Genomic DNA, 18,447 nt, shown 5'->3' with positions numbered 1-18,447 from the left:
TCATTGTCTTGTTGGAAGGTAAACCTTTGGCCCCGTCTGAGGGCCTGAGCACTCTGGAGAAGGTTTTCGTCTAGGATATCCCTGTACTTGGCCGCATTCATCTTTCCCTCAATTGCAACCAGTCGTCCTGTCCCTGCAGCTGAAAAACACCCCCACAGCATGATGCTGCCACCACCATGCTTCACTGTTGGTACTGTATTGGACAGGTGATGAGCAGTGCCTGGTTTTCTCCACACATACCGCTTAGAATTAAGGCCAAAAAGTTCTATCTTGGTCTCATCAGACCAGAGAATCTAATTTCTCACCATCTTGGAGTTCTTCAGGTGTTTTTTTAGCAAACTCCATGCAGGCTTTCATGTGTCTCGCACTGAGGAGAGGCTTCCATCTGGCCACTCTGCCATAAAGTCCCGACTGGTGGAGGGCTGCAGTGATGGTTGACTTTCTACAACTTTCTCCCATCTCCCGACTGCATCTCTGGAGCTCAGCCACAGTGATCTTTGGGTTCTTCTTTACCTCTCTCACCAAGGCTCTTCTCCCCCAATAGCTCAGTTTGGCCGGACGACCAGCTCTAGGAAGGATTCTGGTCATCCCAAACGTCTTCCATTTAAGGATAATGGAAGCCACTGTGCTCTTAGGAACCTTAAGTGCAGCAGAATTTTTTTTGTAACCTTGCCCAGATCTGTGCCTTGCCACAATTCTGTCTCTGAGCTCTTCAGGCAGTTCCTTTGACCTCATGATTCTCATTTGCTCTGACATGCACTGTGAGCTGTAAGGTCTTATATAGACAGGTGTGTGGCTTTTCTAATCAAGTCCAATCAGTAAAATCAAACACAGCTGGACTCAAATGGAGGTGTAGAACCATCTCAAGGATGATCAGAAGAAATGGACAGCACCTGAGTTATAATGGATAATTAGGACCATGTGATATTTCAGTTAATCTTTTTTAATAAATCTGCAAAAATGTCAACAATTCTGTGTTTTTTCTGTCAATATGAAGTGCTGTGTGTACATTAATGAGGAAAAAAAAATGAACTTAAATGATTTTAGCAAATAGCTGTCATATAACAAAGAGTCAAAAAGAATGGATTAACTCTCCACATCGGCCTAACAGATGGAGCTACTGTGTCCACCTGCACCCAAAATGGAGAGTGACCTGAAAGGAGGCGGGGTTCATAGGCTGCATCCAAAACATGTGGGAGCAGCATATCATTACTTATACCCATATCTATTCTGGAGAGGCCTCCATGAGATGCAGAGTGGCAGGAGTAGCACTGTACATCCCTGTTACGCCCTCTCCAGATGTCTCGTAGACCCATCTCAGATATTAAAGCAGCAAAGGGGGATGTACGGGGTATCACTCTTGTAGTACCAGGGCGGGTGGACAGTCTGTCCATCCATGGGTCAATAACATTATTGAAGTCCCCCAGAGCTAGCACGGGAGTCCCGGGGTATAGTGCCATAAATTGCGCTTCTTCTTCAGGGGATCTGAATTAGAGGGTGGAGGTATATACATTGCTGCAACAATACATCTGAAGCCCCCCAGGCTGCACAACAGGAATAAAAATTTACCCTCTCTGTCAATCTGCTTCTCCATACAGTAAAAAGAGATATTACACTTACTCCCCTAGAGAAGGAGGAGTATGTGGAGTGGAACTGTACCGGAAATTTACGAGCTTTAAGCAGGCGGACAGAGTCAGGTTGTAAGTGTGATTCCTGGAGACACACGACATTGCTCCTCGCCTTGTCCCATCACTCAAACCCCTCACATTCCATGAGAGGAAGAGTAGACCCTTATTAACATTGGCAGACATAGTACATAGAGACAGAATATGGAGGAGTATTATTGGTTGTCCTCTGTATTGCATGACTAGGCCCATAATGTAATATTTTGTTATAAACTGCAGTAATGACACACGTTTGGTGCTCCCTCTAGTGTTAAGTTGAAGAATAGGCAGCTGTGGATTTACCCATTTTAGACTCAATTGTAAAAAAAATGGAGATAAAAAGAAAAAGAAAAATAAGACTGTAGTAGTAAAAATTTTAAGAAAATAAAAATAAAACCAAAACCATAGTTCCAGGTCAACAGGACCCAAGTAATCATAGGGTACCCCTTAATCATGAGGGGGGTAAGTCTCCTCAGGACCAGGTTGCTGGGAGGGCGATAACGTAGCCTGAAAGGTAAATAGATCAGACAACGATTGTCAAACTTGATACCTTAATGTATGTCCCAGAATGTAGTAAGTTAGACGTGCAGTGTGGAGTGGGACCAATAGATCGTAAGATCAAACAGAAGTAACCTGCCCCACCGTACATCACATCTTTTGTGCTTTGCACCAATGAAAATAATTCTTTCTGTTTTCAGGCTGGTGCCGCTCCAGATTACGTTCCTCCCTGTCAAGCCAGTGCATGGCAGATGTAGGATGGTCAAAAAAATGCGATGATCCATTGGCAATTACCTTCCATTTTGCTGGGTATAACATGAAATACTGGACATTCACTGCCCTCAGACGTTTCTTGAGATCCAGGAATTTCGCCCTTTGCCTTTGTATTTCCGCCGAGAAGTCAGGGAACAGCGATATTTTTGCGTTATCCACTTTGAGAGAAGGGGCAACCCTGGCTTTGGACAGTATTGTGTCCCTGTCTCTATAATTGAGCAGACGGAACAGGAAGGGTCTCAGGGGTGCGCCTTGTGGTGGCAGGCGTGTTGGGACCCTGTGGGCTCTCTCAACCGTGAACATGGGTGAAAATGCATCTTTCCCAAACGTGTCAGCTTAACCATGCTTCGATGAACGCCACAGGGTACTTGCCTTCTGCCCACCGTGCGTACGTTGTTTCTGCGGAGGCAATTCTCCATGTCCTCTAGCCTAGATGCGTTGGCAGCCGCCATGGAGTGAGTGTATTTCACATCCCTCTGCAATGGCTGCCATTCATCTTCCAGTGTGCTAATGCGCCCCTCCACGCAGTTTTTGCATATCCTGACGCACAAATGATATTTCCATTTTCATGCTTTTTACCTCCCCTGCTAGGTTAGTAATTGAGGTGTTGCAGGTAGTAACTGCAGCCAGTATATCCCTGAGTGTTGGCTCTGGGTCAGTGTTATCAGCATTGCTCTGCATGTTGGGCGCCACCATATTGGATGATTGTGTGGGGCTGTGTGACAGGGAGGACAGAGCAGATGGATGAGCCAGGATCGAAGGGGTGTCATCCAGATCCCTGTTGTCCTCCTCCAGATCATGTCCGCTAGGCCCTGGGGTGGATGGAGTGTCTCTGCCCCTATTGCCGAAGAGGCACTGGGCTGCCTCCTTGGCAGAGGGGAGCGGGAGGTCGCCATCTTGGGCCAGGATGTCCGACACGATTCGGGGGCCTTGTCCACGCCTGGACATTATAAAGTACACAAATGATACTGGCCTGTAGCTCGGATTCCTCAGGATTTTCGGTGGAGCTAACGGCAGCACATCCTCCTACATGCCTCGCTCAGCCACGCCCCCTAGGTAAGTGTCCTTTTATTAAAAGGTCAGCAGCTACAATATTTGTATCGGTGGGGGGGGGGGGGGGGGGGGTGGCAGATCCTCTTTAACTTGCGTCCAGAATTATTGTATGTGAACCATATTGCATGAAAAAAATAGCTTCCTGACCACAAGATGACTAACTTTGTTAGTTTCAGCATAATATTGTTTTATTATTTCTTTTGCAATTCTTTTCCCAATGCAGTAAAAATTCTGCCTTGCAGCTTAAAAACAAAAATGTACCCAAGCCTGCTTATGAAGATGCGAAGATAAATAAAAATGTCATTAGAGTTCAGTGATGAATTTGGTAACTGCACATAATAAATAGAAACAACAAGCAAATTGGATGATGTGGAAAATGGAAACTAATTTTTATTGGACATTACAATTTCATTGTATGAAGTGACAAGTGGCATCTAAACTCCATTGGAGGGCGCTTTATTCCTGCAAGAGAAATGAAGTGCAAACAGATGCTTGGAAATTAAATATTCTGTATCATGTTCAATATTTTAAGGGCTTTCTGGCAACTGAATGAATTCATCAGACCAGCCAACAGGCTTCATGTAGAGGAGGACTGTTGTAACAGTAACAATTGCAGAGCTCATATATAATTATGTTGCCGATATTCCGTTTATTTGTCCATCTGATTGTTAGAATAACTAGCAGGGTAGAGTTTTGCCAGGAATTGTGAAGCAAAGTATAATTTCAATAAAAATTAGCTGTATAGTCTCAGTTTGATGAGTTTATTAGTACAGACTATAAAACTGAAATGTGTGTATCTTCTGTGTAATAGGCTTTCCTAGCAGCAATAATTGTCTGGCTATTTTTCTGCATTTTCGGTATAACACAAAAATCAGATGCATCCAGTCTGTATATCCTGAAACAATAAGAACATATAAATAGACAAATATTTTATACAGTGCATTCAGAAAGTATTCACAGCGCTTCACTTTTTCCACATTTTGTTATGTTATGTCAGCCTTATTCCAAAATGGATTCAATTGATTAATTTCCTTAACAATTCTACAAACAATATCCCATAATGACAACGTGAAAGAAATTTGTTTTAAATCTTTGCAAATGTATTGAAAATAAAAAACAAAAAAAAAATCACACGTACATAAGTATTACAGCCTTTGCCATGACACTCAAAATTTAGCTCAGGCAGTGGCGGCCCGTGCATTGTGGGCGCACGGGCGCCGCCCCCCCTGACACCTCCGCCACTCTCCCTATTCATGTGCCTGGCCTCTTTCAGTACACCGGACACATAAAATACTATGGTGGGGATAGGCAGGGGGTGTGTATTTTGAAGCATGTGATTAGAGCCAGAGGCTTCAAAAGAGCACTGTGTCCCGATCCCACCCTGTTGTGTGGCATAGTGAATGAATTTTCGCTATTTTCACACTAACGTTCCTCCCTGCCAATCAGCAGGCAGGTCAGTGAGACCTGTCTCCCGATTGGCCAAAGCATTAGGCGATCCTATTGGATGCCTAACGCTTTGGGGGAAGAGGAGACACAGTGGGAGAAGCATAGGGAGCCGAGAAGAAGAGACGCTGAGGAGGAGAGCAGCCAAGGAGGAGAGCCCCGTCACTCCAGGAGCCGAGCCCCGCCACACGAGTGGTAAGTGCCGCTGGACCGGCCGCGGGGTGATAGTAAAGTGACAACAGAGCCGGGAGATGCGCCTGGCTGCATTTGATGGGCACAAGTGGCTGCATATACTTGGCACATGTGGCTGAATATGATGGGCACAAGTGACTGCATTTGACGGGCACAAGTGGCTGTATTTGATGGGCACAAATTGCAGCATATGATGGGCACAAGTGGCTGCATTTGATTGGCATAAGTGGCTACATTTGATTGGCACTAGTGGCTGCATTTGATTGGCACAAGTGGCTGCATTTGATTGGCACAAGTGGCTGCATATGATGGGCACAATTGGCTGCATATGATGGGCACACGTGGCTGCATATACTGGCACAAGTGGCTGCATATGATGGGCACAAGTGGCTGCATTTGATTTGCACAAGTGGCTGCATATGATGGGCACAAGTGGCTGCATTTGATTTGCACAAGTGGCTGCATATGATGGGCACAAGTGGCTGCATTTGATTGGCACAAGTGGCTGTATATGATGGGCACAAGTGGCTGCATTTGATGGGCACAAGTGGCTTCATTTGATTGGCACAAGTGGCTCCATATTATGGGCGCAAGTGACTCCATATTATGGGCACAAGTGGATGCATATGATGGGCACAAGTGGCTGCATTTGATGGGCACACGTGTCTGCATATGATGAGCACAAGTGGCTGCATATGATGGACACAAGTGGCTGCATAAAATGGGGCACAAGTGGCTGCATATGATGGGGCACAAGTGGCTGCATATGATGGGCACAAGGGGCTGCATTTGATGGGTACAATGGCTGCATTTGATGGGCACAGTGGCTGCATTTGATGGGCACAGTGGCTCCATTTGATGGGCATGATGGCTGCATTTTATGGGCACAGTGGCTGCATTTGATGGGCACAATGGCTGCATTTGATGGGCACATTGAGGCTGCAATTGATGGTCGCCCCCCCCAAAAATGTGAGCACCAGCCACCACTGAGCTCCTGTTTCCACTGATCATCCTTGAGATATTTCTACAACTTGATTGGAGTCCATCTGTGGTAAATGCAGTTGATTGGACATGATTTTTAAAGGTACATACCTGTCTATATAAGGTTCCACAGTTAACAGTGCATGTCAGAGCACAAACCAAGCCATGAAGTCCAAGGAATTGTCTGTAGACCTCTGAGACAGGATTGTATTGAGGCACAGATCTGGGGAAGGGTACAGAAAAATGACAGAGCTCCAGCGTTTCTCTGTGGAGAGAGAAGAACCTTCCAGAAGAACAACCATTTCTGCAGCACTCCACCAATTATGCCTGTATGGTAGAGTGGCCAAACGGAAGCCACTCCTCAGTAAAAGGCACGTGACAGCCCGCCTGGAGTTTGACAAAAGGCACCTGAATGACTCTCAGACCATGAGAAACAAAATTTTCTGGTCTGATGAAACAAATATTGAACTCTTTGGCCTGAATGGCAAGAGAAAACCATGTCTGGAGGAAACCAGGCACCGCTCATCATCTGGCCAATACCATCCCTACAGTGAAGCATGGTGGTGGCAGCATCATGCTGTGGGGATGTTTAGGAGAAATAGGGAGACTAGTCAGGATCGAGGGAAAGATGAATGCAGCAATGTACAGAGATATCCTTGATGAAAACCTGCCCCAGAGCGCTCTGGACCTCAGACTGGGGCGAAGGTTCATCTTCTAACAGGACAACGACCCTAAGCACACAGCCAAGATAGCAAAGGAGTGGCTATGGGACAGCTTTGTGAATGTCCCTGAGTGGCCCAGCCAGAGCCCAGACTTGAAGCAGATTGAACATCTCTGGAGAGATCTGAAAATGGCTGTGCACCTACGCTCTCCATTCAACATGATGGAGCTTGAGAGGTCCTGCAAAGAAGAATTAGAGAAACTGCCCAAAATAGGTGTGCTAAGTTTGTAGAATCATACTCAAAAAGACTTGAGGCTGTAATTGGTGCCAAAGGTGCTTCAACAAAGTATTGAGCAAAGGCTGTGAATATTTATGTACTGTGCATGTGATTTGTTCGTTTTTTATTTTTAATAAATTTGCAAAAATTTCAAACAAACTTCTTTTACGTTGTCAATATGGGATATTGTTTGTAGAATTTTTAAGGAAAATAATGAATTTAATCCACTTTCCAGATGCACTGTATGGTATGTTTCTAATAAAGCTAGGGGAGTGGAATGCCTGGTTTGTCTCCTTTCCCCTACTGCTTCAGTAAAAGAAACCCTTGCTTTGTTCCCCAAATTCCTTCCCTATTATATTAAGTACCCTATTACCTTTTGTGATAGGAACATATTGTACACACAATAATTTATGATGTTGGCATTATCATAAACTAAACAGATCATTTTTTAACAATTATTTTATAACTTCTCTTCAAGTTGAGATAAATCCTTGGGCCCCAGTGCCAGATTACATTCTGTGGAAGTTCCTAGGCATTCAAAACCTTGGGGCCCTCCTCTCAGGTTTCTGAAGGTTTCTCGTGCGCGCACTCTAGTGGGATAACATTGAACTAAGCAGTGTGTGGCTGATAGATGGAGAAGAGATGACCATCACTACTGTACGTTACACGTATGAAGGGTTGCGACAAAACTTTTTACAAACTAACAGTTGAAAGAAGATAGGTTTTTAAGAGACAAACTGTAATGTGACCCTGATGTCTATGGTTTATGTACTTTAGGTTGTTATTGGGTACATTACATTTAACACAGTATTTTCTCTATGGAGTCTTTCATTTAAAGTTTTTGTTTCTTTGAGTAGATTGACTTTTCTATCTTTGTAAAAAAAAAAAGAAAGTTTCACTGTCATTTTCTTTCAAGATTGAATCAATATGTAGCACCCTCTAGTGCAGGGGTCTCCAAACTTTCTAAACAAGGGGCCAGTTTACTGCCCTTCAGACTGGGGGGGTGGACTGTGGCCAACAGAAGTAGAAAATGCCACATCTTTAGTGGAAGGAATAATGCCCCATCATTGGTGTCAGTGGGTGGAAGGGTGCCCATCATTGGTATCAGTGTGAGGAAAAGTGTTCCATTGTTGCTGTCAGTGACAAAAATTATGCCCCCATTGTTGGGCTCAGTAGGAGGAATAGTGCCCAAGGGTCAGATAAAAGCAAGCAAAGGGCCGCTTCTGCTCATGGGCTGCAGTTTGGAGACCAATGCTCTAGTGTGTGCTACTAGAATTAGAGTAGGCAAACTATAGTCTGGCCCAGAGATTAACCTAAGTCACCAAATCTGGGTCAGGTTTATTAGAGGCCAGGGATGGATGACTCCTTCTGGCAGCTCTCTGGTGCCTGTTTCTAGAATGCTGGAGAACATTCTAGAAGATAGAGGGCAGAGGCCAGGAGGGGTTAGCTTGAACATTTAGGAGCCCTGAGACAATCCCCAGGTTGGGGACCTGGCAGGCAACTAAGGGGCCCTTAAATAGACATGAGCCATGCCAGCAGGGTAGTCGGGTGGAAGATGGAGAAGCAGTGTTGAGGAAAGGCTGTTGGTGGCCCTTGAGAGACCCCTAACTGGGGAAGAGGAGAGACAGTAAGTAGAGCAGCATGCAGTGTTGCCAACCACTTGTGTTTTTATGGGCAGCCGTAAAAAACAGGCATATTTTTGGTGCCCTTAAAAGTCTGTAAAGTGAAAAGCCTGCCAGTGAAAACACACGCTTTCAGCCAGTGACGTTCTCGGCTTGACTGCGCATGTGCAGTTCCCGGCCGGAGGCGGCTGAGAGTTTCCGATGATCTGACTGCGAGTGAAGCTACTTTCTCTCAGCGTGCCTTATTTGAGTTCCTCATAGGAGATGCTGGGAGGGGGAGGAGTGGAGACAGTCTGCAGTGAAGGACTGAGTTCAGCCTAGGCTAAGGTAAGCTAGCTGAGCAACATGCAGTCCTGTAGGTGGCTTATCTTAGTCGGCAGGAGGAGGAGGAGGGGGAGAAGGGAGAGGGGAGAGGGGAGAGGGGAGGGGGGAAAAGGGAGAGGATGGGCTCTGTGTAGCAGACTCCTGTCTCATGCTGTTACACTAGATCGTTTTTGTGTGACTGTGAACTGCCCTGCTTCTAAAGGGAGCATGTTTTCTGAGCTCTCCCCCCAATCTCTATTACACCTCCCTGTTCCTACCCATTACCTGCTCACCAGGTGCAGCTTTCTCTCCTGCATGACCACCTCATGTGTTGGGCTGTGGCACTACAAATCCCAGCATGTCAGGAGAGGGGAGGCAGCAGCAATATCACAGATCAGGCTGGTTTTGTAGATGAAAAGTGCTGATGTTGTATAGTGTGTGTCTATAAAATGTATGATCATTATATATTTGATTATTTATTGTGCTTGATAGTTTTAAGTTGTTTATTATTCATATATTTTTTATTAAGTAGTGAGAAAATTTGCTGTGGAATAGCACTGGAGTATTTTTATTTGTTTATAATGGAAAAACAGAGTAGTGGAGTGATGGGGGAGGTGGATGGACAGATATATGGAAACAGTGGGGAGTTGGTTAGGCCCCTTTCACACATACGGACCGTCCAGGTCCACCTGTCAGTTTTTCAGGTGGACCTGAATGGATGCTCCATGTACTTCTATGGAGCGGTGGATGTCAGCGGTGAGATGTCCGCTGACATCCGATCTGCTCCGCTCTGCTAAATCCAGGCTGATGGTGACCCTATTTTCTATCCGTCTGGCGGATCGGATCAGATGAAAACGGACAGGCTGTCTGTTTTTATCTGATCCCCCGTAGAGGAGATGGGGGCTTTGACAGGTCCGTCCCTACACAGTGAGCGGAGACGGACCTGTCAAAAGCTGGCTCAGCGGGGATCAACGGAACGATCCCTGCTGAGCTAGTAGAGTCTGTGAAAACAGACATATATGTGTGAAAGAGCCCTAAAGGATGGAGATATAGATTGGGTGACATAGAGATAAATGATGGGATAGAGCAAGGCATGGAGGGATGTGAGCGAGACAGAGAAATGGAGTGATGGAGCAAAGGATGGAGGAATGGAGTTATAGAAAGAAAGAGGGAGAGACAGAATAATAAAGGAATGAAAGTGATAGAGAATAGAAAAGGTGGAGGGATATAAGGCACAAGGATTGTTGGATGGACAGTATGATGGAGGGAGGGATGGAGCAAGAGATAAAAGGATGGAGTTATGGAAAGATGAAAGAAGAGAGGGAAAGAGTAACAGAGGGATGGAAGTGATGGAGGGTGAAGAGGTTGGAGGGACCTGCAACAGAGCGATGGAGACAGGAGAGGAGTTGAAGGAGGGATGGAGACAGGAGGTGAGGAAGGGATGGAGACAGGAGGTGAAGGAGGGATGGAGACAGGAGGTGAAGGAGGGATAGAGACGGGAGAGGAGGTGAAGGAGGGATGGAGACAGGAGGTGAAGGAGGGATGGAGACAGGAGGTGAAGGAGGGATGGAGACAGGAGGGGAAGGAGGGATGGAGACAGGAGGTGAAGGAGGGATGGAGACAGGAGGTGGAGGAGGGATGGAGACGGGAGAGGAGTTGAAGGAGGGATGGAGACAGGAGAGGAGGTGAAGGAGGGATAGAGACGGGAGAGGAGGTGAAGGAGGGATGGATACGGGAGAGGAGGTGAAGGCGGGATGGAGACAGGAGGTGAAGGAGGGATGGAGACGGGAGAGGAGGTGAAGGAGGGATGGAGACAGGAGGTGAAGGAGGGATGGAGACAGGAGGTGGAGGAGAGATGGAAACGGGAGAGGAGGTGAAGGAGGGATGGAGATGGGAGAGGAAGGAGGGATGGAGACAGGAGGTGAAGGAGGGATGGAGACAGGAGAGGAGGTGGAGGGATGGAGACGGGAGAGGAAGTGAAGGAGGGATGGAGACGGGAGAGGAGGTGAAGGAGGGATGGAGACAGGAGGTGAAGGAGGGATGGAGACAGGAGGTGAAGGAGGGATAGAGATGGGAGAGGAGGTGAAGGAGGGATGGAGACGGGAGAGGAAGTGAAGGAGGTATAGAGACGGGAGAGGAGGTGAAGGAGGGATGGAGACAGGAGGTGAAGGAGGGATGGAGACACGAGGTGAAGGAGGGATAGAGATGGGAGAGGAGGTGAAGGAGGGATGGAGACAGGAGAGGAAGTGAAGGAGGTATAGAGAAGGGAGAGGAGGTGAAGGAGGGATGGAGACAGGAGGTGAAGGAGGGATGGAGACGGGAGAGGAGGTAAAAAAGGGATGGAGACGGGAGAGGAGGTGAAGGAGGGATGGAGACGGGAGAGGAGGTGCAGGAGGCATGGAGACAGGAGATGAAGGAGGGATGGAGACAGAAGGTGAAGGAGTGATGGAGACGGGAGAGGAGTTGAAGGAGGGATGGGGACTGGAGGGATGGAGACAGGTGGTGAGGAAGGGATGGAGACAGGTGGTGAGGAAGGGATGGAGACAGGTGGTGAGGAAGGGATGGAGACAGGAGGTGAGGAAGGGATGGAGACAGGAGGTGAAGGAGGGATGGAGACAGGAGGTGAAGGAGGGATGGAGACAGGAGGGGAAGGAGGGATGGAGACAGGAGGTGAAGGAGGGATGGAGACAGGAGGTGGAGGAGAGATGGAAACGGGAGAGGAGGTGAAGGAGGGATGGAGATGGGAGAGGAAGGAGGGATGGAGACAGGAGGTGAAGGAGGGATGGAGACAGGAGAGGAGGTGGAGGGATGGAGACGGGAGAGGAAGTGAAGGAGGGATGGAGACGGGAGAGGAGATGAAGGAGGGATGGAGACAGAAGGTGAAGGAGTGATGGAGACGGGAGAGGAGTTGAAGGAGGGATGGGGACTGGAGGGATGGAGACAGGTGGTGAGGAAGGGATGGAGACAGGTGGTGAGGAAGGGATGGAGACAGGTGGTGAGGAAGGGATGGAGACAGGAGGTGAGGAAGGGATGGAGACAGGAGGTGAAGGAGGGATGGAGACAGGAGGTGAAGGAGGGATGGAGACAGGAGGGGAAGGAGGGATGGAGACAGGAGGTGAAGGAGGGATGGAGACGGGAGAGGGGGTGAAGGAGGGATGGGGACTGGAGGGATGGAGACAGGAGGTGAAGGTGGGATAGAGTGATGGAGACAGGAAGTCTTTAAATTGGGGACATAAATTCTGGTGATCCTGGTGGCTACCTGGGATTTCTGCTTACTTTCTGCTTACTTTCTGTGGTGGCTATTCTGTGGTAGAAATTAGGGGGAAATCTCTCCAGTTGGACATACAGTATGTGACAAAATCTGATGGGTTATAATAAACCACCCTTACTATATCAAAAATAACATAAGAAATATATATATTTTTTTACCTTAGCCACTTCCCTACCACACATAGTCATATGACGGCGGAAGGAACCCTTTGTTCCTCCGGGCAGCCGTCATATGATGTCTTTTATTTCTTAGCCTCTAGGGGGCGTGCGCCCGCTGCGTCACTAGGCACCCGATGCGCGTGCCCGGTGGCCACGCTGTCTGCCGCGCACCCTCCATTGCCTGTGAACACAGCAAAACTGTGGATCTGTGTGTGTAAACATACAGATCCATGTCCTGTCAGAGGAGAGGAGACTGGTGGCGTGTTCCCAGTACAGATGAACACCGATCAGTCTCCTCCCCTTTCGAGTCTGCACCCACTACAGTTAGAATCACTCCCTAGGAAACATAATTAACCCCTCGATCACCCCCTAGTGTTAACCCCTTCCCTGACAGTCACATTTACACAGTAATCAATTCATTTTTTATAGCACTGATCGCTGTATAAATGGGAATGATTCCAAAATAGTGTCAAAAGTGTCCGAAATGTCTGCCGCAATATTGCAGTCACGATAAAAATCGCAGATCGCTGCCATTACTAGTAAAAAAAAAAAAATAACAATAAAAATGCCATAAATGTATCCCCTATTTTGTAGACGCTATAACTTTTGCGCAAACCAATCAATATACGTTTATTATTAATTTTTTTTACCAAAAATATGTAGAAGAATACATATCGGCCTAAATTGAGGAAAAAAAATTGTTTTTGATTTTTTTTTTAATGGGATATTTATTATAGCAAAAAGTAAAAAATATTGTGTTTTTTTCAAAATTTACGCTCTTTTTTTGTTTATAGTGCCAAAAATAAAAACCGCAGAGGTGATCAAATACCACCAAAAGAAAGCTCTATTTGTGGGGGAAAAAATGATCAAAATTTCATATGGGTATTGCATGACCGCGCAATTGTCATTCAAAGTGTAACAGTGCTGAAAGCTGGTTTGGGCAGGAAGGTGGTGGAAATGCCCTGTATTGAAGTGGTTAATATCTATCTTAAACCACATTGCTAACTGTATATTGTACTTGTTTGTAGCTTAAAGTGGAGTTCCACCCACTTTTACAACTCTTCAGCATCCCTCACTAAACTGTGCACTGTAAACAAATTGGATATTTTTAAATTTATTTTCTCAGCACCTACTGTATATCTGCTGTATTCATTTTTCGCTTCCTCCTCCCTGGCTGCGGCCCATCGAATCATTTCCTGTTTGCAATGCCTTCTGGGAAGGGGCGGCAACTTCCTCTGAAACTGCCGTTGCTATTGAAACCTGACCTGAAACCTATTACACTGCTTGTGCTGCACTGAGCATGTGCGAGATCTGCAAGGATGAGATCCAGGAAGAAATACAGTCTGGCTTCAGATGCCCACACTTAAGATGGCCACAGCCTGCTGTAAGTTTATAAAATAACAAACTACTGCTATAAACTAACAAAACAGACCTTAGTTTACACAGACTAACTTTACTAGAATACATTAAGCTTGTGTATTATAGGGGTATTTTTATTTAAAAAGTATAATTTCGGCCGGAACACCACTTTAAGTACTGAAATTTGCCCTGAAAACCGTAATGTTGTAACTTTTAGAAAATGCCAGTAAAAACGTGCCAGTAAATTTTGATTTTCGTGTCAGTGAATTTTAGTCTGGTAGGTTGGCAACATCGCTACATACTACATACGCTAATAGGTGTCCCTCATTCCCATCCCCGAAAGTCGGGAGGTATGGATCATTCCAATCAAAATGTAAGAGTTTCCAAAGTATTTCAGCTCAGACTGCTTCAGATCTTCAATTGACTTCTAATTAAGACCAACGAATGAGAGATTAAATTAAAAAAAAAAAAAAAATAGTAAGCTGACTCCTTTCCTGTAGTCAACCTGTTTGCCTAACCATAAACATGGCCGACCGCCGCCTTCCCGGCGACACTTCCGCTGTTTCGATGATAGCAGCACGGCGCACTCTGGTGATGTGTACGGCACTAGCACAAGGGCGGCTGTTTGGAAGTAGAAATGAGCAACCTGCGGGTGAGAGGTCGGTGTGGGGGAGCAGGGTTGATTAAACTTGAGGGACGTATATTGCCGGTGAAGGAAGAAGCTGGGGAGAGTGACGGGGATGAAGATGTGGATCCAACAGATCGCTCGGATCCCGAGTTCCTGGATGCAGAGGAGATTGAAGAAGGAGCCTTACAGATCCCTTCCTTCTCACCACAGAACACCAGAGGTAAACACACCGCTGTCACATGGACAAAGTACTGTCACCCTCCTATCATCTCTGCACACACGTGTCTCTGGACTCTCCCAGGATAAAAGTTCACCTTTCTTTAAAATCGTTAAATGCATTTTTTTTTTGTGTTTTTTTTTTTTTTGCATTTTTCTCCGGAGCCTGCAGAGCATTGCACCCATGATCATTGGTTATTTGCAATGTCATGCTCCTGCAGACTCTGCCTCCAGCTCTCTGCCTGTATCTGTTTACAGGCTGTCAGTTTTCAGAGCAGGAAGTATCAGTGGACTATGCAGGAGCTGATCAGCACACTGAGAATGAGGGCACAGGGGTCCATTTTAAATGTGACAGCAGGTGTGGGGGAGAGGAACCCTGCCCACTGTCAAGGGGGGCGCACTCTTCATAGTAACATTTTATGTGTTACACCCCAGGTATGAGTGTAACATTTTATGTTGCAAAGCCTTTAAAGCCTAAGACCCCATTCACACAGGGGCAACACAACTTGCTGAGGCGACCTGCAAACGACTTCCGCGGCGACTTGCAAAACGACTTCTATATAGAAGTCTATGCAAGTCGCCCCAAGTCGCCCCCAAAGTCGTACAGGAACCTTTTTCTAAGTCGGAGCGACTTGCGTCGCTCCGATTAGAACGGTTCCATTGTACAGAACGGGAGGCGACTTGTCAGGCGACTAGGTCGCCTGACAAGTTGTTCCTGTGTGAATGGGATCTAAGTTTAGTGAAAACTTAAAGAGGATCTTCACCCTAGAAACAAAAAAATTACCGTATTTTTTGCTCCATAAGATGCACCCCCCCCCCCAAAAAAAAGGGGGGATGTCTATGTGTCTTATGGAGCGAATATTGACCAGCCCAAAAAACCAGGGCCTGTCACTCAACTACAGACAAAAGACAGAGCAGCCCAACCAGGGGAATGGAGTACGGCCGCAGCGGCTGCTCTGTCTTCTATCTGAGTGACAGGCGGATGTGATGACGTCCTTGCCAGGGGATGCCAGTTTGTGCAAGGTGGAGGATTGTGACATAGTCCGCCTCCTAGATAGATGGAACACTGATCCAATGATACATTGAATCAGTGTGATGTGTATCATAGGAGGCGGGACTCTGTTACAGTAGGCGCCGGGATATTCGAATCCGTGATAGAGCTCTGTGTGGTAAGGCTGCGTTTCACGGGCACCGGTCAGGCTGCGTTTCACGGGCACCGGTCAGGCTGCGTTTCACGGGCACCGGTCAGGCTGCGTTTCACGGGCACCGGTCAGGCTGCGTTTCACGGGCACCGGTCAGGCTGCGTTTCACGGGCACCGGTCAGGCCGCGTTTCACGGGCACCGGTCAGGCTGCATTTAATGGGCGCTGGTAAATATTTGGTTCAGAATATTTTTTTTCTTGTTTTCCTCCTCTAAAACCTAGGTGCGTCTTATGGTCAGGTGCGTTGTATGGAGCGAAAAATACGGTAAGTCAGCAACTACAAATCCTGTAGCTGCTGACTTTAAATAAAACTCACCTGTCCAAGAATCCAGCGGTCATGCCCACCAGAGCCACTTCTTCACTGGTCTTTGGGTCCCCAGTGCCGACATCTTTAGTGTGGGAAGCCAGCTGTGACTCTCTGTAGTTTCTCACCTGGTTTTCCGCTTTGCGGTGCTTTGTGAATGGTACTGCAGGCTTCTTCTGAATTATGATAAAATCTGTATTATTTTTGTACTTTCTTGATACTGGATCACTTGAGTGAGTGCTATGTACCTTGTTCCTGTAACTAGAAGATTTTAATAAACTCGTTCGTTGTTAAAAGAAAGTGGAAGTGGGTACCTGTCAAAATTAGGTACTCTCTCCCAAAAAAAGAATTTAATGTGCCAAAGTTGAAAGGGGGGGGGGGGGGGGTCGAGGAGTGGGCTTAAGTGCATAACTTCCACTTTTGGGTGAAGTTCCCCTTTAAAATGAAAGGCAGGTAAAAAACCTAACTAAGTAAAAGGATAAGTTCATCTTTGGGAACATATTACATGGCCTCTCCTGACCCACCGCCTCCAGTGATCGTGAGCCAGGGGTCTTCTCCCCTAAATTCGCTGTCAAAAAATAATTTGCGGGGCTCCACCCACTCGGATGCCTCATTCATTCAGATTTCTGTGAATGGGAGAACTACAAGTACCAACACCCTTTACGGCTGTCGGTTTGTAGTTCTCAATGAAATACCATGGCGCTGTTGAGCATGCTAGGTAGTTCGTTCTTTGTTTCTTCCTGTCAGTGTGTAACTGTCTGTCCATACGAGGACAGCTTACACAGACAGTCTGCAGGAGTTCTGTATAGCACCCGCGATCAGCAATGCTTTGCAGGCTCCTAGTAAAAAAATAATAAATGAACATTTTTTTCACCTCCAAAGGGATGTGCATTTATTATTATTATTATTTTTTTTTTTACAAAGGTGAACTTATCCTTTAAAAAAAAAAAACAAAAAAAAACGCACATGCTTGAATTCAAATGGAAACTGCTGGCCCTGTCATATGCATTCATCAAGAGTACAGACTATTCGATTCATAGAAGCTGTGCTATAGCTTCCAGCAATGAGAAGTGCTCTGTGAATGGAGAACAATCAAATGAAATGTCCCCCTCCCCCATTCATAGATTGTGTTTCATTGATGGAAGCTATAGTGCAGCTTCTATGAATGGAGGAGGGGTGTGGGCATAGCCCACAATCGTGACATATGCCTATGACAGATCCCTTGGCTTACATTAACCCCCCACAGTACTGTAAGGTTACAGTTGCAGAGTAGGGTCACTAGTTCTGGTGATTACCAGGGATTTCCCTTTCTTTGGAACAATTTCCTCTAGCTTCTTGTGTTGGATATGGGGCAGCAAGTGAGGGAGAATGTCCCTAATGGGACACCTTCAATTGTCACCGGGAGAGGAAGCCAAGGAGAGATCTCACCAGTGCAGATACAGACCTGCATAATAAAAACATACAGGGGATCTAATCTTAATTCAATCTTATTTTATTGAGAAAGAGAAAATGTACAGTAGACAGTTATGTCATACAAAAACACAAAAAATATAAATAGACATCATTGCAATACTGGTAACATATCATCTCATGTTTTAAACAATTTGTGAGCTTTTATTGATATAGTTTGATATTTAAGCCTGCGTAGCTATATCGTCTAAGCTGATTAAAGCGCAGGTGAGCACCACTATCCACTCAGCGAGCGGCGTCCACCTATTGCAAACAAGCTAGGGCTATTGTTGCTGTGCTACATGTATGTTCTCTGAAGCTCAGTGTGTGTCATATTATTGGTCTGATGAGATTAGAGAGTATGATTTAGGTGATCGTGTAGTGCTGTAACATATAAGGGGAAAGGGAAAAAGAAGAATAAGAATAGAGGGGACAAAGGAGTAAGGAATACAGATATTAAGAGAAAGACATTCCACTCTGGTTACACAGTTGCATTGGTGGAGTCCTCTGTAGCCCATGGAATAAATTCCGCGGAGTAGCGGAAGATAGACCACGAGGTCCAGGTCTTGGAGAATTGTTCCTCCTTACCCGTTTCCTGCGACAACATTCGTTCCAGTCTATTGATTTGGTCCACTTCAATTGCCCAATCCCCCAGGGAAGGCATACTTGTCGACTTCCAATGTCTGGGCAGAACCGTTCTAGCTGCCACCAGAAAGTGACGCAGAACGTCATTTTTGACCGATTTAAGCAGACCAGAGAGCATTGATAGCAGGACTACCTCAGGAGAGGATGCAACCGTGGTCGCCATGAGTCTGCAGTCGAGGATCTTTTGCCAGAACCTCCGCACAGGGGGGCACTCCCACCAAATGTGGAGTAAGGTTCCCTTCGATGACA

General features: G+C 46.3%; 1 protein-coding gene across 1 annotated transcript in view; it reads left to right on the top strand.

The window, feature by feature from the left end:
- Positions 1-13,778: 13,778 nt before the first annotated feature.
- HELB (DNA helicase B) overlaps positions 13,779-18,447 on the top strand; it is a gene marked incomplete in the record, with an annotated part of 74,343 nt that continues 69,674 nt past the window's right edge. Inside the window, 1 exon segment of the mRNA XM_073620107.1 lies at positions 13,779-14,603. Coding sequence (XP_073476208.1) covers positions 14,393-14,603 — 211 coding nt within the window.

The sequence above is a fragment of the Aquarana catesbeiana genome, linkage group LG03 (assembly GCF_042186555.1).
Source record: "Aquarana catesbeiana isolate 2022-GZ linkage group LG03, ASM4218655v1, whole genome shotgun sequence".
Taxonomy (NCBI): domain Eukaryota; kingdom Metazoa; phylum Chordata; class Amphibia; order Anura; family Ranidae; genus Aquarana; species Aquarana catesbeiana.
Note: the sequence above shows the minus strand (reverse complement) of the source record. Positions and strands in the feature narration are given on the sequence as shown.